We start from the raw sequence: 19,384 nt of genomic DNA, 5'->3' as shown, positions 1-19,384 counted from the left end.
TGCACTACTGCACCACCACAAGCTACCTCCCCCCTGCTCCCCCCCGCCCCCTGCCCCACTCCCCCTCGTATCTGTGTCCTGTCCTTAGGGTGCTGGGGCAGCAGCCACAGGGCGCCGGCGCTCCCACTGTGCCTCTTCCTCCCACCTGCTGGGACAATAAAACACTCGTGGAGAACTTGGGGCTGTGTCCTTTTCTGTAGGTTTGGGGGGGAAAAAAGGGGGACAAAGCAGGCAAGACTGGGCTGGTCCTGCTCTGTGAGAGATGTGGCACAGGTCTGGAAAAAGCCTGGAGGAATGTTCATCAGGAAGCTCATGTTGCTGGTGCTGAGGAGCAGGCAGAGTCATTGCCACCTCCCAGGAAGGTGGCCACGGGGCTACAGCCTCTGCTGTCCCCACCTCGGGAAGGTTTGGTGCTCTGGGAGTGTTTTCTGTAACAGGTTGGGCAGGGGGCTGTGCCTGTGCCAGTCAGCTACATTTCCACGAGACTCCCTCAAACTATTGCTCATAAATTTCCCCTATTTCTTTAAATCCACCGCACATCTATTTCTTTGAACTACGACTTTATATCTATAAAACTACAGCTTCACAGGGGACACTGCTGGGGTCGGGACCTGGGGTGCTCTCCGGGCAGCCCCGGGGATGTGATGGGCACAGGTGGGCTCTGGCACCACAGACCCAGGGCACCGCGGGGTTGGGGTAAAGACCTCAGGGTCCCCTGGGGCCGGGAACCTCAGGAAGCCCGAGGGGACCCCCGTGGGGGGGGCTGGGGACCGGACGACACCATGGGGAAACCCTCAGACGGGAAGGGGGGTCGGATGATCAGGGACGCGAACCGGCAGGAACCCACGGCTCGGTGAGAGGCCTGGGACAGCCCGCAGCCCGGTGCCCCCCTCCCCGGCTCCACGCAGACCCGTTCAGCCGTGCCCCGGTCCCGGTCCCGCCTTTCCGGCTCCGGTGGTGCCGGAAGCGGAGCGCGGAGCCGGCGCGGCCATGGCGGTGAGTGAGAGCGGGGCTGGGGGCGCGGGGGTCCCAGGGCCCGGGACCGGGCGGGTCAGGCCGGGCCCCTGACCGTCTGTCTCGGCTCGCAGCCCAAGGGGAAGGCGGGCACCAAGGGCAAGAAGCAGATCTTCGAGGAGAACCGGGAGACGCTTCGCTTCTACCTCCGCATCATCCTGGGGGCCTCCGTGAGTGCGGGTGGAGGGGGCTGGGGAAGGGTCCGGGCCCGGGGCGGGGGTCTGACAGCCCGCCGTGCTCTCTCCGCAGGCGGTGTACGCCGTGGTCAACCTGGTGATCTTCTACCCCACCACCTCTGCCTGGACGTGGGTGAGTGCCCGGCAGCCGCTCCTGCCCCGTTCCCGGTGGCGGCCGCTGCTCCGCCGGGGCTCTCCCAGCTGCCGCCTCTTCCCTCCCTCCCTCCCTGCAGCTCGCCTTCGCCTTCAGCTCCGTCATCTACGGCACCAGCTACCGCTCCATGACCTCCATGGCCAAGCCGTCTTTCACCGATGGCAGCCTTGCCGACGGAGGAATCGACCTGAATATGGAGCAAGGATGGCAGAGTGAGTGTCCTCCCGCACGAGTCCAGGTGAGCAGGACCTGCTGCTGCCTGAGCGTGCACGCAGAGCCCACCCATCCCCAAACCCCAAAACCTGCACAGCCCCAGAGCCCCCAGAGCCCCCAAAACCTGCACAGCACCCAAAACCCCCACAGCCCCCAAAGCCCATACAGCCCCCAGAACCCGCACAGCCCAAAACCCCCAAAGCCCACACAGCCCCCAAAAACCCCCAAAGCCCACACAGCCCCCAAAACCCGTGCAGCCCCCAGAGTCCCCAAAGCCCGAGCCTCAGTTCTCCCCACACCCCAGCCAAGGGTAGCTGGAAGCTTGTAGCCATTTTTGTCAAGAATGTACTGAAACTGCCCTGGTTTTCTGAACGCTTGTCCCAGCGTGTGAGCTGCCAGCTGGGTCTGTCAGCCTGGAAGAGTCACTGTCCTTAGGGCTGAGATCCCAAGTCATTCACGGGTAGCAGCCCACAGCCATATTCCATGGATAGATGGCACTGACACTGTGCAGGTTTCTCTGACACACAGAGATGGAAGTTTTCTTTTGAAACCAGCACTGCAGCTTGACAGAGAAGGGCACTGACTGCACAACTGGCTATGTCCTGAACTGTTCCACATCCTAAGAAACCTCCCCACTCTCCCAGCCAGCTCCTCTTCCCTCCTCAGCCTTTTCTGCCTCCTGTGCTCCTGCATCCCTCCCACCTCTCTGCAGGCAGTGCCCAGTGTTTCCCTGTCCAGTGTTCTTGGCAGGGCTGTAGCTCTCTTTTGGAACACACACCAGTAATTACTGCAGAGCGATTTTAAATGAAGAGACAGCAGCTCTGAAACAGTACAAATATCTCCTAGATTGATGTGTTTTCCAACAGTGAGTCACAAACTATTTACAGAAGGCTGCCTGCCAGCAGCCATCACCTCAGGCTTTGTTTTCTGCCCTCCCTGCCCGCAGCCTCCATCAGTTGTTTCAGCTTTGGTGTGGGGATCTTTGTGTGTGCTCACACACTGGGCCCCCCCTCCCCCATGCCCTTGGCCTCCAGTTTACCTCTGTCCTTCACGTGCTGCCAGGATTGAAAAGAAAAAAACAAAACCCAGCAAACAGTGGGACCTGGTGTCGGGCAGAGCCCTTTGCATCGTGTCAATTCTTTTGTGCTGGAAGGACCCTGGTTTCTTGTATACATTTTTATTTTTCTTAAGAGAAGTTTTAGTTCTGCAGCCAGCAGAGGCCTGGGGATGTTGCCACCAGGCAGACTGAGCTGTCTGCAGGGAATGAGCTCTCATCTTGGGTGCGGGGTGACACATTTCCTGTGTGCAGAGTGACTCAGACGTGAGAGACTTGGCCAAGGGACCAGGAAGAGAGGGAGTTTTTTCTAGTGTGGTTTGTGAGCTGGGTACTATAGACCCTCTTCATCCTCTAACTGAGTTCTTTCTCCTGCTGGTCAGCTGAGTGTGTTTTTCTCCCATTTTACATTGGTTTTGCTGCCCTGCATAGAAGTGTAAAACCTTTTGGATGCCATTTTTATAAAACACAACACTGGACAGCCCAGGAAGGAAAATAGAGGAGTTGGATGTTTTCTGGGGTATCCTCTTAAGCTGTAGGATATGTGTGAGGCACCAAGGCAGAGCGGGTGCCCTGATAGGTGCCCTGTGCACGTATGTGACAGTGCTTTTGGGGGAGATGGGTGACAGGAGTGAGTACAGGGATCCCCTTCCCTGCTCTGAAAAGGTGATGGCTGTGGTTGCAGGACCAATACTTCCCTTAGTACTGGGACTCTGAGGTCTTTCTGCCTGAGCAATACCCTGCTGGGGTGGGTTTTATGACACAGTGAAGTTAACTGTTGCTTGTCTGAGGTATGGACTGTGCAAAGCAGGGAGTAGGTGAGCTGTCAAAACAAAACCTGCAGAGCTGAGGGTCCTCAGCTTACCTGTGTCCCAGAGCCTGTGCAGAGCCCCCAGCCCCACCAGTCTCAGTAGTTTAACCCTGTTGGTAGCTGAACACAAAGTATCTGTGAACTCTTGGTGCCTCTTCCCTTTGTCAGGCCCTAAAATCCTACTTTGGGGCTGGGGAAACCACTCCAGGCATTTGGAAAGCCAGGAATGTTTTCCTGCCTCTCAGCTGAGCTGTGCCACAGCCTCTTCATGTGCTCTCTTGGAGCAGCTTCTGGAATGCTGTGGATCTGACAGTGTTTCCCTTGTGCTGTCTGAGACTGGCAGGAGGTTTGGTGTTTTTTAGGGTGAGGAAGGTTGATCTTGCAGGTCTGTGAGAGAGCTGGGGTTCAGGGAGGGGCTCTGCCATCCCCTCTCTGATGTGTCAGATTTCTGAACCTCTTTGTGCCCTCTTGGATCTGCTAATGGTGGATTTTGCAGGGGCTTGTGCTGCTGGAGGTGTCCCAGACCAAACCAGTTGTTTCTGCTCACTTTGCTGTGTGTTGCCCAAAGTGAGATGAAGCTCTTTCATTCTCATCACTTCTGCTGCTCTTTTCTTGATTCCATTGAAGATTCTTACTCCAGCAGATGATGGTTTAATGGCAGGGGAGGAGCTGGCATTCTTCTAACCCATCTTACTTGTAGCTGGTGTGAAAAACCAATTCCTGTTTTAGCTCTCCTGTGTTGTCAGGTCCCTCCTAAGGGTGGTGGGGACAGCTGGTGTTCCCTCCCTGGCTGCTCTCAGCTCTGCCTCAGGCTGGTGTGGGAAGACCCCAGAGGGAACTGTCTGTAGCTGTAGCTCTGCTTGTAGGTGATGTTGTGCCACATCTTTGGGGCACCTTCCCAGTCCATTGGTGATCCTGAGCGTGTCAGCCTGTGACATGGCACATGGTTCCTGTGTCACCCCGCTGGGTGTTGGCTGCTGTCACAGGCTGTGAGGGCAGTGGGTTTGGCTGCCAGTTTCCCCCCCACCCTCCCATTCCTCAGATCTCTCACTCTCCCTTTTCAGAGCAATCATCAGATCTGCTTTAGTTTTTCTCTGCTCTGATTTCTCTGTGTCACCCAATGTTCATGTGCAGCAGGGACAGCCCTCGGGCTGGGGTCACTCCCTGTGCTGGTGTGTCCAGTGTGGGCTGGAAGAGAGGGTTTCATGGTTTGCTTTTCTTCCCTCAGGCATCTCAAGGATGTGATCCTGCTGACAGCCATGGTCCAAGTGCTGAGCTGCTTCTCCACTCTATGTCTGGTACTTCTGGCTCCTGGTAAGGCCCTGTGGTTTTCCTTGTTGCTCTGTGTTTTCCCTGTCTTTGTCTTCAGAACTGAGGACATTACTTATCCTTACTTTACTCTTATAAAAAAATTTCCTGTCAAATCTTTTAAAATGATGCTGTACAAGGGAGAGAAGTGCTGATTCCTCTGGGTCAAACACACTAAAAGCAGGCTGGCCATGTCCTTTCTTTCTCTCAGGTCCAGCGAAAGGGCAACAAGAATCACAAGGCACATCAAAACCATCTGTGCACAGAGCCTTTTTGTGGTGGTGGCAAACACACTGTGCTGCTGCTGCTGCTTTGGTTTTCTCAGTCATTCCCCATTAGAGAGGGAACTGCTGGACACCGTGGCTTGGCAGACCCAATGCTCCAGGCTTTGATTTCCCCCTAGCACACTTCTGCCCCTGAAACATTGGCCACATGCCTCTGGCTAAAACTGCTTTGGCAAAAGACAAAATAACCCCTCCAGTTAGTTAAAGTAAAAAAATCCCAAAGTTACTTTGACTGTATCCCAATGAAGATGTGTAAAGCAATACTGGGAGTGTAGAACATCTTTGGGTGGTTTTAGCTGGCCTGGCAGAGGGCAGCCTGAACTGTGTCCTGCAGACCATCCAGATCACGTTTGTTCTGAGCAATGTGGGTGTTTTTTCTGAAGGAGGGAGAGGCAGAATGTCCGGGCAGTGGGATCTTCCTCAGCAATTCAGTCCTGATGCTGAGATTTCCACAGATGAAGCCCTAGTGCTGCATACATATGCACGTTCCTAATCCATATGATCAGGGCATTTTTTGCCCTAATCCAGGGCGTTTTTTCTGGCTGCCTGGCACTGCCCATCCTGTGCTCACCCTGACCCAGCTCACAGCCATGCTCCAGCTCTGTCAGCTCCCTGGGTAGCACTTCCCCTGCCAGAGCTGGCCCCAGAGGGACTGACTTTGTGCCACTTGTGTTCTGCAGGCTCCAGGACGTGCTCTTTACCTCCTGTGGGTGAACATTCTGGGGCCCTGGTTTACAGCTGAGGCTTCTCCTGCAGTCAGGAACCAAACGAGAAGAAGCAACGTCGACAGGAACGCCGGCAGATGAAACGCTTCTAGGCCTGGCTGGGGAGACAGATCCATGCCATCTCTCACCTCCATGCTGTTGTTTCATCAGGGATGCAAGTGAAACCTACCCAGAAGCATTGCAGTAGCTGTGTTACCCTCTGTTGTTGCTGCTCTTCCCCCCAAAGGCCGCAAGAGACTCCCCTTGGTTGGACTTGAGTGCCTTGCTCCTGGGGATGAGGAGGGGGGTGATGCTGGGATGGCTGCAAAAAAAAACCCTTTTTAAAGCAGCACTGTTACTGTGTTCCAGGCTGGGGATTACAACGTTGGAGAAACAGTACATTAAAAGAGCAGAGCCTGCCTGACCGTGCTGCTGGTGTGTTGGTGCAGGGGGGAGCTGGTAAAAAGGCCATTCTTGGAGACCTGGATCCAGAGGGAAGCTAAATCCTCCCAAGACAAATGGTCTCAGCCCTTCCATGCCTGCTGGGTGCATCTGTGCCCCTTGGCAGGGCTGCAGCCAAAGCTCCAGCTTCTGAGTTTGTGCCTGGGCTCTCTGTGGGCACAAAGTGGCCTCTGCTCCCTCTGTGGGAGCCCTGTGGGATGAAAGCTGGGGCTAAAAGCCAAAACTAAGTCTGTGTGGGTTTTGGTTTTTTAGTTTTTGTGGTTTTGGTTTTTTTTTTTCCTTAGGTTTTTTTTTTTAATCATCTTTCCCATGGGCTGCACAGCAGGGATGCCAGGACTGCTGAGGAAGCCCATGCATTATAGACCAGTGCCTGCTCCTGCCTCCTCTGCTCCATCAGTGCTGTCCCTGCCTGGCATGTTGTTTTACACACTCTCCTGCTCCTCACAACACCAGCTCGGGGCTGTGGAGCTTTGCCTGGCTGAGTTGAGACACAGGAGCAGTGTTCCCAGTGGTGCCATCCTGGCGCCTGACATCACCCACAACTCTTTGCCCACGTATTATTTCCATGACATCATTTTTATTACATGTTTTCCTAGCATCAAGCCTGATCCCCCCCCCCACCTTGAGTCTTCCTGTGCCTCAGGGGAAGTTGGGGTGCAGAGCAGTCTCAGGGGGAGAGTAGAAATTGGTATGTGGGGGACTGAAGTCCTTCCTGCTGCTGGTGGGTGGTGTGAGGGAAGGGGCAGGGAGTGGGAACTGGAGATGTGGGGTGATGGGGGGGTGTGGGACAGCCTTCACTCCCTGTCAGGCACAGCCTGGAGCCTCCAGCTCCAACCATTGCCCCCACTGCTGGGACCACCCTGCATTGCAATCACCCCAGCACGGCCTCCTGCACCTCTGGGGACCTACAACAGCTCTGCTACTCCACTGAACCCTTTTCTCTGGCTTCCCCAAAGCCCCACCAAACTGTCCCCAAATGCTCAGGGGACAGTGGGGACAGGACACATGGATACTGTCCCCCCCCAGCCTGCTTGGCCACGCTGCTCTGCCCAGCTGTACATGCACAGGAGGGGCCCGGGCTCTGCCCTCCAGGCTCCATCCTCAGGAATCTCCAAGAAGTGGCAGCAGTGCTGCCCTCGGGGTGCAGTGTCCCTCAGTCAGGCAGCAGCTGCTCCAGCTCCTCCTCGTTCAGGCCGTTGGTGATGAGGATGTGGTCCAGCTGCTTCATGTACCGTCCCAGGTCCTGCATGAAATGGGGGATGCGGGTCTTCTCCAGCACCCCGAATTCCTTCAGCCGATTCACATCTTCATAGGAGACCTGATGGGAAGCAGGGAGCTGGGACAAAGCAGAAGGGATGGACCCCACCCAGGTCACCCCCACCCAATGCCAACATCCCCTCCTGCCTGGCAGGAAGCATCGGCAAAGCCAGGGAGAGAGGGATTTGCAAGAATTTGACCCTTTTCTGTTACTGCAGGGCCAGGCAGTGGGGCCATCAGAGGTTAAACCTCTCCCCAGAGGTCTTGCAAACAAGACCAGATTTTCCTGTCCTTCCTTGCAGCCCACTCAGCACAGCCTTTCCCTGTTCCCCCAAGATCCGTAAGAGCAGGCAAAGGCACAGAGCTGCAGAGCCGCCTGTTTCTGGGCCACGGTGAGAGGGAGGGAGCCCGCGTGGGTTTTGGGACAGGAGTCCGGGATCAGCCCCCGGCCATGTCCTTTCCCCAGCCCTTCCCGTTACCTTTCCAAGCGCAGCCAGCAGAGGGAAGTCGATGCTCTGCCGATGGCGCAGGATGCGGAGGATGCCGTCCAGATAGACCTGGTCCTTACTGAAACAGCCTGGAAGAGCAGGAGAGACCAGGGAGCAGGAGCCCGGACCCCCACCCCACTGCCTCTGCCCGCTGGAATGTCTGCCAGCCACATGAACCAGAGTGATGGCACTGGAACAGGGTGACACGAGTGTGCCAGGGCTCAGGTGGTGCTGGTGGCACAGCCAGGACCAGAGGAAAGTGGGGATGGGGATGGGGAGGGATGTGGATCCGGTGGCTCCTGGATCCTGAGATCCATCTCAGCCACTGAAAATCCTAAACCCTGAAGAAATTGAGAAGTACGTTGATGAAATTGAAAAAGAAAAGGAAGGAAAAGGAAAGAAAAAAAACAGAATAAAACATCATGATGAATGAAATTCAACTGCTTGGCTGCTTTTTAAATCAAGGGATGGGTTATTTTGTATAGACAACATGTAGGCATTCCACTTACTCATACTGTGCCCCTCTTGAGACCTACAATTGATTGGTTTTTAAAGCTGTTATTTAATTAAAAAATCAGTCTATTCCTTGATTAGAGCCAGGGATGGAGAGGAACGTGGAGCCTGAGCTGGGGAGTGGGGAGGATGTGGAGCTGGGGATGGATGCAGTGTGGGCCAGAGCCATCATTTCAAAGGCTGCTTTACCAACGGAGTCAATGATGCTCAACTCCCTCAGCAGCAAACCAATCCTGCCTCGTTTTTCTTTAAAAAACCAAACAACCAACAAAAAACAAGACTAAAATCCCTTTCCAAACTAAAAATCCCTTTCCAAACCCAAAGGCTTTAAGGCTTTTCCCTCCCTGAGTGGTACCTGGCTGGGAGGTGTCTGTCTGTCCCCCGCTTGGCCCGCACGCAGTATTCCCACCGGATCCCGGCATCCTGGACGTACTGCTCCAGGTCCTGGAAAAGGGCGGAGAAGGAGAGGTGGCTGGCTCTCTCGATGGTGTAGTAGAGCAGGGCTGCCCTCCAGAGGAAGGGCTGCTTGCGGAACAGGACGCTGTGCAGGCTGGCCAAGCCTTCCTCCGTGGGGTTGGCGGGCTTCAGGCTGTACTGCTTCCGACCCTCGGAGCTGTGCCAGGGGCTGACGGGTGTTGTTCACCCCCGGATGTAGTGGGTGCCTGGGGAAGGAGGGACAGGAGACAGTGCTGTTGGCTGAAGCCTTGGAAAAGCTGGATCCTCCCTCTCCCTCCCCCCCACGAGTCCCTGGGGTTGGGTTTAAGCTCCAGCATCCATGGGTGCCAGCTCCAGCCTTGTCTTGAAACGCTGCCACAGGACATACTGGAATGGGGGGAGGCCTAAGGGTGATTTCCCAACAGCCCCCCCAATGCCACACTGAAACCCAGACTGGTTTGGGTTGGAAGGAACCTTAGAGATCATCCAGTTCCAACCCCAACACCTCCCACCAGCCCATGTTGCTCCAACCTCACCTGGAACATTTCCAGGGATGGGGCAGCCACAGCTCCTCAGGGCAGCCTGGCTCAGTGTCTCACCACCCTCACCAGGAAGAATTTCTTCTAAGATCTCATCTAAATCTCCCCTCTTTCAGCTTAAAATTGCCCCCCCTCCTGTCCTATCACTCCAGGCCCTTGTCCAAAGCCCCTCCCCAGCTTTCCTGTAGATCCTTCAGGCACTGGAAGGTCTCCCAAGAGCCTGCTCTTCTCCAGGATGCATAACCCCCAGTTTCAGCCTGGCTCCACAGCAGAGGTTCTCCAGCCCTCTTGAGCACTTCCCTGGACTCCTCTGGATTAGCTCCAACAGCTCCAAGTCCTTCTTGTGTTGGGGGCAACCCAGAAGTGGACACAGGGGGAAAGTCTACAGGAGGAGAGGGAGGGTTTGAGGTGGCCTCAGGCCCTTCTTAAATTCACCCAGGAACATCTGCCATGCTCCCAGTGGGTACCCCCTTCTCCTGTGGCCCCCACAGCCCAGAGGCAAACCAAGGATGTCCCCAGCACCCCCCTGCCCTGCCCCACTGACCGATCTCGTGGCGCAGCATCCCCTCCAGCCAGTGCTGCCGGGCTCCAGCCAGGTTGATGGCCAGTGTTGGTCGGCTGTCCTCCACCATCATCACTGCCTGGGACAGGAGGTCATCTGTGAGCTGCACCACCACCTGCAGGAGGAGAAGAAGAGGTCCTCAAACACTAGCACAGGAGGAGCTGCTCAGCAGCACCTTGGCCCTAGGTAGAGGCTGAGGTGGTGGCAGTCAGAAAAGCCCCTGACACTGTGGGTGACTCCACTGCCCCATTGCCAGCTTGGGCTGTGTCTCCCCAAAGAATCCCCAGTCAGTAGGAGCAGGCAGGGAGGGCCAAGGGAAGGTCCCAAGCTGGGATGAAACAACTCCTTCCATCCCTTCACAGCCAGTGAACCTGAGGGGGACTGCAGGGGCAGCTCTTGGGCAGCCTGGCTCTAGCATCCTACTGGCTCCAGAATCCCCCCAGCTCCAACATCCCCCTGGCTCCGCTGTCACCCTGGCTCATTCCCATGGGCTCTGCATCATTTTGTGGCCCCAGGCAATGGGCATCCTCCAGAGACCTGCCCACTCCCACTCCCACATCCCCACTAGCACGGGACAGCACAGGAAATTCCATCACCAGACCCATCCCAGTTTAAACACCCAACAGCACCCAATTCTCCAGGGGCCCAACTTCCACCCCACCCCCAAGAGACATCCCATGAGGGAACCAAGGCTCTGTCTCCATTTTCACAGCCTCTCCTGTGGATTCTCCCTGTCGAGGCTCCAAGACACAAGCAGCAAGGACAGATCCATGCCAGGACCACTCACAATTCGTGGCAGGGCTGGGCAAGGATGCACAGGACTACTGAGTATCTTTATCCAGAAAAAACCCACCTGTTTTGGGAAACATGGCCACTGCAAGTGCTGGAGTCAAGGCAGCTGTTCCACATTACCCCAAGTCAATGAGCCAGCCAAGCAGCACTTCCTGACCATCCAACTCCAGAGCTGCAGTGGCTCAAAACCATGGAGGAGCCAAGCAGCACTGCTGCATCACTGGAAGTTCCTGCATCCAAGATTTGGCAGCAGCAACCTCAGGCCATCCAATGCCACCTCCAGATCCTCCCATCACATCCATTTTAACTACAAACCCCATCTATTAGCTCATGGCTGACAGGTTTTGTGATGAAAATGTGTGCACGTGTTGCTATCCCTATTAAAAAAAACCCAAAAACCAACAAAGGAGAGGAGACAGAAGGGGTTTGCTTTAACCCAGGTTTATTCTTGTGCAAAGCTGTTCATCAAAGCCACAAGTGCAAGGTGACAGAGCAGACTGCGCAGACCAACAGAATAAAATACTGAGAAGTGCAACTGCTTACCTGCATTAAAATATTCCAGTGTGAAAGAGAACCCTTCCAGCTCTGAGAAGACCTTTCCACTCCCTCCTGTCCTCTGTCTGCCTCCAGCAAGTCCCAAGAAGTAAGAGTTGCAGCTTCACTGCCCTCTCCCACGGCCAGCCCTGTCCCCTGGGGGCCTGGGACAGAATGTGGCAGGGACCTGATCTAGACTAAAACTGGTTTGGTTCCCATCAAGATCATCACCTCCGTGGAGCTCCCGTGGGGGCAGAAGACACTTGGCAGCAGCAACAGCTTCTGCTAAGCCATCACTGGTGTTAGGTCACAGGCTGGACTTGATGATCTCAGAGGTCTTTTCCAACCTCAATAATTCTGTGATCTGGAGCTCCAAGAGGTAGGGAAGGCTACAGCTTCACTGCAAGCAGGAAAAAGGAGGCGCAAACGAGCCAGGTCTTGGGCTGATTTTAACCAATTCCCACCTTTCAGGTCATCTCTGTACAGTGGGAATGTATCCTGGACATCTGACACAGCCATCCCAAAAAGTAACACCAGCTGAAATCCTGGGATGTGGGAAGGGAAAAGCCAGGGGACAGTTTTGACCAAAAGAAAGAAAGATGAGGATTGCACCCTTTGGGGCAGCACTTTTCCAGCTCCCTCAAAGACACTGGAGCTCAGAGCTGGTGCATGGATGCTGGGACAGCTCCTGGGGACCCAACCTGCAGCTCTGACTGGGAGCACTGGGACGAGGTGTTGTGTCAGCCAGAGCTCTGCTTCCAGGACATGGAATGCTCAGCAAGCTGGGAGTGCTCCAGGGCCACATCCTGCTGTCTTGTCTCATGTCATTGCCCTGGATGAAAGAAAACAAAAGCCACAGAAGTTGGAATTCAGGAAACTATATGCAGGAAAACTAAATTCTGCCTTAGGATAAACGCTCTCACTCTTAAACCTTCTTTCCCCCCAACCTGTTAAACAGTAGTAGTCCCCCTGAGCTCCTCCTCTCTGCTTCTCTCCATTTTCCTGGTGTTTATCCTTGCTAGATTGGATTCTTCCAGGCTCTGTCCTGAGGCAGCAGGGATCCAGCAGCTCCACATCCCTGAACCAGCAGGAGCTGTGGCAGTGGGGCCAGTCCAGAGGTGGGCTGTGGGAGGCTGCTGCTTGCTTGACAGCCCCCAAAGTGTTCTGAGTTTCCCCTGTGTGATTCCAAAAGCACTCTCTGAAAACAACACTTGGAGCACTCGTGCAAGAGAAATGTTGTATAAACCCAGGAAATCAACTTTACTGAGTGTTCCATGGGTCCCCACAGCTCATCTCTGCTCTTCTGGTGACCTCCAGCTCTCCTTTCTCCCTTAATTCCCACTCTCAAAGAAAACTCTTTTATTATAACACAAGTTTCTGTCCTGTGCTGCACTGGAAATGCAGTGCCCTGAGTCCTGTGCTGCCTCTTCCCTGCTCAGCATCCTACCAGGACTCAGCTAAAGCCACACCCTGCTTTAATCAACACTAAATGACATGTGCAACAGAGTGCTCTGGTTGTAGAAGTGCTGATTATTATATTATTCTGGACTTTATGCTGCAGGATACATCAGTGCTCACCAGGTCACTGAGATGGCTACAGCTCACACGAGGTGACACGAGCCCCATATGAGTTCAGCTGAGCTGTGGGAAGGCAAGTGCTAACCCTCCACCTAAGCCATCCTGCCTGAACAGGAGGCAGACTGAACACCCCAAACCCACACCTTTTCCTTCTTCTTTCCCTGGTATCACCATGTGCAGGGTGAGCAAAAAGAAATGCAGCAAACGGTTGGAAAATCAGCAGCGTCTGATGATGCTGCAGATGTGGTACCCAGAGCTGAAACCAGGTCTTGGATGAGCCCAGAAATCAGAGGTGAAATTCAAAATGAAACACTCCCTGGGATACGGCATCCAGAGAAAGATCCATGGGCACAGAAAAATTCTGTTTGCACTATACTGAGAGACAGCAGGAGGATGAGAACAGAGGGAAGGGCACAGCTGAAGCAACTGGCCTCTGTTTTTTAGGAATGAATGAAAACTCCCAGCAAGAAGACCCCAGAGCCTTTAGAGGAAGGATTCAGTGCAGAGGGAGCACTCTGGGTTATTTTTCTGCTCTCGTGATGCAGAAAAAGCAAAGGTAACACAGAAACAGGCATGCTGAATTATATGCAGTAGAAACTATTTTTCCCTGCACAAGAGCTGGATGGCAATATGTGAAGTGATTAGGAAGTGGGGTCAGGAGGAGTGGGGGTTCATGGCAGCTCTCAATCAGGCAGGCAGATTATCAGCAAGGGTTTTGCATGCAAAACCATCCCCTGGCTCAGGAAGACACCAGGCTGCTGCAGCCTGGAGAGAAATTCCTCATCCCTGTCCTGAGGATGCAAAGACCCCAGGACAGAGCTGGGCAAGGGAAGGAGGAAAGGAAACGGACTGATCTGGGGGATTGGAATCACAGGAAACAGACTGATCTGGGGGGTTGGAGGGAATCATCCAGGTTCAACCCCCAAAGCAGGATCAGACACTGCTTGGACAGGCCAACAGCTCCTGGAGCTGAGGGAACAGCAGCTGATGGTATGGATGCACTCAGAGGCCCCCGTGGGGAGACAACAGGCAAAGCCCCCTCAGGTGTCAGTCTGGTGACTTTTTAGAGGTTTTAGCCTGAGTGATCTGATTTTTATCCCTTATTTCAATGCACTGAGCTAACGTCATTTTGTGGCATTGGCCAGAGGTGCCAAGGACCACCGTGTGCCAAGCCAGCTGAGCAGGAGCAAGGGGCAGGAATCCTGGGAATGCTGGAGCAGGCAGCTTCACACACTGCCCTTCCCTTGCCTGCAGCCCTCCTCCAGTGGCAGCACCACTTGCCTTGTTTTGAGACCCTCTGCTTTTGCAGACGATGTTCCAACAAGCCAGGAGCAGCAGGGCCAGCTCTCCAGGTCACTGACCTCTCCTCCTTCTGCATCCCCAGGGCATCCTTGAGGTCTACAAAGCTTTGGTGGATGTAATGATGGAGAAAGAGCTCATCACCTCCAGGAACAGAGGGAAGGTTGCTGATGGCTTCCATGGCACAGGGTCCTGCCTCTACCCTGCTCTGCCCATCTGCTCAGGACCTTGCATGCCAAGAAATCAGCAGCACTGGGCAGCTTCAGGATGGAGAGGCAGCCCTGATGGATCACAGGAGATGCCAGCTAATGCTGTTTAGGCTAATGCCATTTCACAGCCCCCAGGACTGCAGCACTTACCAACAGCAGGGCCAGGGGCTTCTCTTCCACAGGCTGGGAGCTCACCAAAATCCACACGGAGATCTCGGAGCTCTGGCAGTGCCACCTCAGTCCTGAGCCAGAAAAAAAGCAGAAGAGCTTCAGGATCTCCAGCTAGGAGCCCAACAAAGAAGCTTTTGAAGCTGTTGTAGTGTAAATACTTACCCATGAGCATGCTGCCTGCAGGGCTGGAAAGCAGATTTTTTCCTTCACCCCTCAGTGCTGGAGCCAAAGGGCTGCTGCCTGCAGGCACCAGCAGCTCAGCCTCTGGGATAAGGCCACCCCCCTGCACTAGAGTTTCTCTTTTGTTATTCTTTGGTTTTTTAGAAAGCCAGGACAAGAAATATACATCAGGGAGGCAAAGGGCTGAGCAGAGCAGACAGGGCACTGCAGGTGAAAGGCAGGAATTATGGATGCTGGTGCAGGGAGGGAGATCCATGTCTGAAACTGCCCAGTTCCTCAGCAGGGGGGCTCTGTTACCAGCGATGCCCAAGTCTCAGCAGGTTTTGTTGGCTTTTTTTTTTTTTTTTAATGTTCTGTATAGGGTGCAAACTTTGCCAGGATTGCTGTAGGAGAATCCTTCTGTTCAATGCAGGAGGAGCCCTCAGGGGTGGCTTGTGTAAGTAGCTGCTGAAAGCTGTCCCTGTTCCAGAATGTCCAATCCCACCTCAGACACAAATGCTAGAATTATTTATGGGGAATTCTGGTTGTTACAGGTGTGGTGATGGGATGAGGGGTGAATTGTTTGTAAATTATCCATCCTCGCTTCTTATTGCAATGCTAATTTTGTTGGGTTTTTTTTGGGGGGGGTTGTTTGGTGTGGCTTTTTTTTCATGTGGAATAAGTTGTTGAAATTTTAGTTCTGAATGTTGATTTTAAAACCAGTTCTTGAATATGATTGGCAGAGGTGAGGAATGTTCTGGGTCGATGCGGTGCCGGTTTTGGTAGCAGGGAAGGGGTCCCCTCCCAGGGGGGCTCATGGAAGCTGTGGGAATGGCTCTGCCTGCTCCAAGGGGCTGGGACCTGCCTCAGGCCAGCAGGGAACAAAAAGATTTTGGGCTCTGGGATTATCAGAGCCAAAAAGGGGAGATAGATACAGGGTGGGTGAGAGCAGGCAGAGGAGAGGGGAAGGTGAGAGAGAAGAGGAGCAGAGCAGAGCAATGGCGGAGAGCAGAGAGGCCAAGGGCGGTGAGGAAGGAGAGGGAGAAGGTTCCTGAAGAGATTTCTCTCTCCATGCCGTGGTCAGAGGGCAGCCCTGTCCCCTGCAGCCATGGAGGAGCCCCTGGAGCAGCCCCTGAAGGCCCAGGGAGGTGCAGGGGTTGTGGAGCTGCCGCCCGGGAAGGATCCCGCTGGAGCAGCTGTGGAGCTGCAGCCTGTGGAAGATGAGGGAGCAGATGTTGTGTCCCTGCAGCCATGGAGGGGACTGTTCCCCAAGCAGGCCCTGGCTCCGTGGGCCCCCCGTGCTGGAGCAGTTTGCTCCTGAGGAGCTGTGCTCAGGGAGGGACTCCCGTTGGAGGGGTTCCTGGAGGACTTTGTGCCCTGGCAGGGACCCCGCGGTGGAGCAGGGGAAGCCTGTGAGGAATCCTTCTCCCTGAAGAGGAAGGAGCAGCAGAGAACAACCTGTGAGCTCGGGGCTGTGAACCCCACTGCCTGTCCCCTGTGTGCTGGGCAGGAGCTGGAGGTACCCAGAACAAAGGACTTGGGGCTGGGGAAGAAGGGAGGGGGAAGAATTTAAGCTCTGGTTTGTGTTTTCTCTCTGCCCTTTTAGTGGTCAATTAAACTGATTTATTCCCAGGTTGCGTCTGGTTTGCCTGTGACCATAATTGGGGAGTGGAGCCCTCAGAGCCCTTGTCCTGACCCAGGAGGTTTTAGGTGGATTCCTCCTCACCATCCCAAAATGGGGCAGGGGGAGTGAGTGGCCACGTGGCCCTTTGGGACCCCCCAGGCTCACACCACCCCTTCCCTCTTTACAGCCCCACAGAAATCCAGCCCAGTTTGTAATGGGTGGGAAGGAACAAACCAGTGCTTGCTTTCATGGTTTTAAATGCAGTTATCACAAGTTTCAGATAAAAGAGCCCCGTATCTTGGCTGCCAGTTTACAAACATAATTACTGAACCCTGTGTTCCCTTGGGCAAAGGAAAAATGACATGGGGCTGGAAGGAAGCCAGTTGTACACCAATACATGAGGAAAAAGATGGGCTTCTGCTCAGCCAGGGTTCAGTTTGGGTTTAGATGATCAGGAAAAGGGGCAAAATACCTGAATTTAATAAAGTAATAAAATGAAGATAGATCACAGATAGATCACTGGGGGCTAACATGAGGCTGAATTAGAGGAGGAAGAGATTTGCAGAGATCCTTTCTGTCCTACACAAAGACTGAAGTTGGCCAAGGTACCAGGGACATCTCCAGGAAGGATCGGGCAGACCAAGGGGGCTGGAGGAGGAATGTCAGCAGGCCAGGTAGGACCTCAGGAAACTGCTCCCTCCCACTTTTACATGCACAAAACCCACTATGTAATCATTAAGCAAGGTGATGCCTCAGAGAAATGCTCAAGACTAACCCTGTTTGGAGATGGAGGGGAAAAATCAGAGCTAGAAAAAACAGTCATGTTACAAGGCAGAGGTGAAGAAGCCTTCAGCCCTGCAGGCAGCAGCAGAAGGCAGAGCCACCAGCCACAAAAGCAAAATCAGGTCCAGAAATCCTTCTCATTACTTGAAGCCAGCATGGTGGGAGTGTTTTGCCCCCACCTTGCTGGCAGGAAGGAGAAAAAACCAAAACCCTAATGGAAGGTGTGGGACATCCCACACCAGACACTGCTGGGGGAACTCAGAAACTGGATTAAAAGATGCTGAACTTCTCACCCTCCACCCTGCATGGCCACTGCCATACCCTAACCATGTTTTTCCAGCCTTACATCCTGAAGCTGGGGTTGCAAAGCACCATAAGGCAGAAGGAGATCTCTCCCCCTGGCTTTGCTTTCGGAAGGCAGCTGCTGGAGATGTCTGTCAGAGCAGCAGGAACGCAGGCATTCCTCATGCAAACAGCTCCCTGTGGCCCCACAAACAGAGCAGCAGCTCCTCTCCCCCCCTCTCTGAAGCATGGAAGGCTGATACGTGTTGAAAAAATCAAGGGAAATTGGTGGGGAACCAGCACCCACGTCCTAAAGCTCGGACACAATAAACACAACCAAGGTAGGGAGGAAAGGACACCACAGCTCAGAGCAGCAAAGTTTGTTCTTTGCCCCCATTGCTCCTTAATCTGACCTTTTTTTTTCTAATCAGAAAATACCCCTTTTGCAGCTGTATGTTACAAAGTGATCAAGCAGGGCCAGGGATTACCTCTCCCACGCAGCCTTCCTTCTGCATGTACTTTCGGATCACGGACCAGATCTGGCACTTGCTCAGCAGCCTGCCACCCGTGGCCACCTCAAAGCTCTCATAGGTGCCATACTTCTCCAGGACAGCCTGGATGATCCGGATTGCCTGTCACATGCAGAACACAAAGCATCAGTGCAAACCCTCTCCCTGCTTCTAAACACATCATCAAATCCCACCTGCAAAAAAAAACCCAGGGAAAATCAGCACTGAAAAACACCTGGGAAGCAAGGCAGGGGGCTACTATAAACCAAGGAGACAGAGGCAGCTGGAGGTGGCCTCCAGTACGAACACTTAGAATCATAGAATGGTTTGGGTTGGAAGGGATCTTAAAGACCACCTAGGTCCTCCTCCCAGCAGCCCAGGTTGCTCCAAGCCCCATCCAACCTGGACTTGAACACTGCCAGGGATGGGGCAGCCACAGCTTCCATGGGCAGCCAGTGCCAGGGGCTCAGCAGCCACCCCAGAACAAAGGATTTCTTCCTAACACCTTATTTAAATCTCCCCTCTTTCAGCTTAAAACTCCCCCTTTGTCCTATCACTCCAAGCCCTTGTAAAAAGTCCCTCTCCATGACTGATGTCTCATTGATGATTTCAGCAGTCTTTTCCAACAGAATCCATCCCAGTCCAGACTACCTGGCCACTAGCCAGCTGACCCCTCTCCCAGCTCACCACCCTCACAGCAAGGATTTGTTTTTTCCCTGCCCATGGCAGGGGTTTGGGATTGGATGAGCTTTAAGGTCCCTTCCAACCCAAATGTCCAACATGGACATTTGGAGTGTGATCTGTTTGATCTGGTTTGCTTTTCTTCTATCATTTTTTACTCTTTCCCTATTTCTGCCCTGTTGGTGCCAGGCCATCTGCAGCAATCTCTGTGCCCAAAATCCCGAGGTGGAAGGGCAGCACAGACCTGCTGCATGTGGTCAGGGCATGGAAATGCTGCTGCTGCTGTTCCCAAAGGACTGATGGTTGGTAGCTCCTGAGTTCTGCATGGCTCCATTTTGTTATCTGAGGGAAAAATGAATGTAGCCAGAGAATAAAGCAAGAGCTTGTGCAAACCTCCCTGTGTTAAGCAAAAGGAGAGGTTGTGCTCTTTCCAAGAGCAGGCAGGGGACAGTCCAAGGAGCAGCAGGACACAGCCAAGCCTCCTCAGCCTTGTCATCTGTAGCAGCAGCTAAAGCCCAAAGGTGGAGGCTTTGTGCAGCATTCTTCTTGCCCACAAACTTGTACCACTTCCCAGAAACAGCAAAGAGCTCGGGAGTCCTGAGATCTCCCTGCCTGTGCCCATCCCTATTTGCCAGCATGGTCCAGTCTGAGCACCAGGAAAAGGCCAGGAAGTGGAGTCAGTCCTGACCACTTGATGAGTTACAAATCCTTTCCTTTCCTTAAAGACAACTGAAATTATCAAGGAATCACTTCACCAGCGTGACCCCCAGAATATTCCTCTTTTTATCA

The 19,384-nt window shown here is 53.9% G+C and overlaps 2 protein-coding genes and 1 long non-coding RNA gene across 3 annotated transcripts; 1 reads left to right on the top strand and 2 right to left on the bottom strand.

Moving 5' to 3' along the window:
* The first annotated feature begins 912 nt into the window (after window positions 1–912).
* TMEM208 (transmembrane protein 208) lies at window positions 913–6,142 on the top strand. Its single transcript, XM_030457680.1, is given in 8 exon segments — window positions 913–996; window positions 1,089–1,184; window positions 1,264–1,323; window positions 1,424–1,560; window positions 4,651–4,708; window positions 4,710–4,736; window positions 5,695–5,767; window positions 5,770–6,142. Coding segments are annotated over 8 exon segments (519 nt in total). The 5' UTR covers window positions 913–990; the 3' UTR covers window positions 5,832–6,142.
* Window positions 6,143–6,746: 604 nt separating this feature from the next.
* Window positions 6,747–18,181, bottom strand: LOC103529800 (uncharacterized protein KIAA0895-like). The gene is given in 7 exon segments (XM_030457874.1): window positions 6,747–7,498; window positions 7,917–8,014; window positions 8,794–8,818; window positions 8,820–9,100; window positions 9,957–10,089; window positions 17,894–18,058; window positions 18,060–18,181. Coding segments are annotated over 7 exon segments (906 nt in total). The 5' UTR covers window positions 18,099–18,181; the 3' UTR covers window positions 6,747–7,333.
* On the bottom strand, window positions 12,143–15,335 carry LOC115598948. The gene is made up of 3 exons (XR_003988036.1): window positions 14,720–15,335; window positions 14,537–14,628; window positions 12,143–12,475 (listed from the first exon to the last, which is right to left on the bottom strand). It is a non-coding gene; the product is annotated as an uncharacterized LOC115598948 (long non-coding RNA).
* Window positions 18,182–19,384: the final 1,203 nt, after the last annotated feature.

Source organism: Calypte anna, chromosome 11 (assembly GCF_003957555.1).
Source record: "Calypte anna isolate BGI_N300 chromosome 11, bCalAnn1_v1.p, whole genome shotgun sequence".
Taxonomy (NCBI): domain Eukaryota; kingdom Metazoa; phylum Chordata; class Aves; order Apodiformes; family Trochilidae; genus Calypte; species Calypte anna.
The sequence above is the reverse complement of the archived record's forward strand: the minus strand, read 5'-3'. Positions and strand labels throughout refer to the sequence as shown.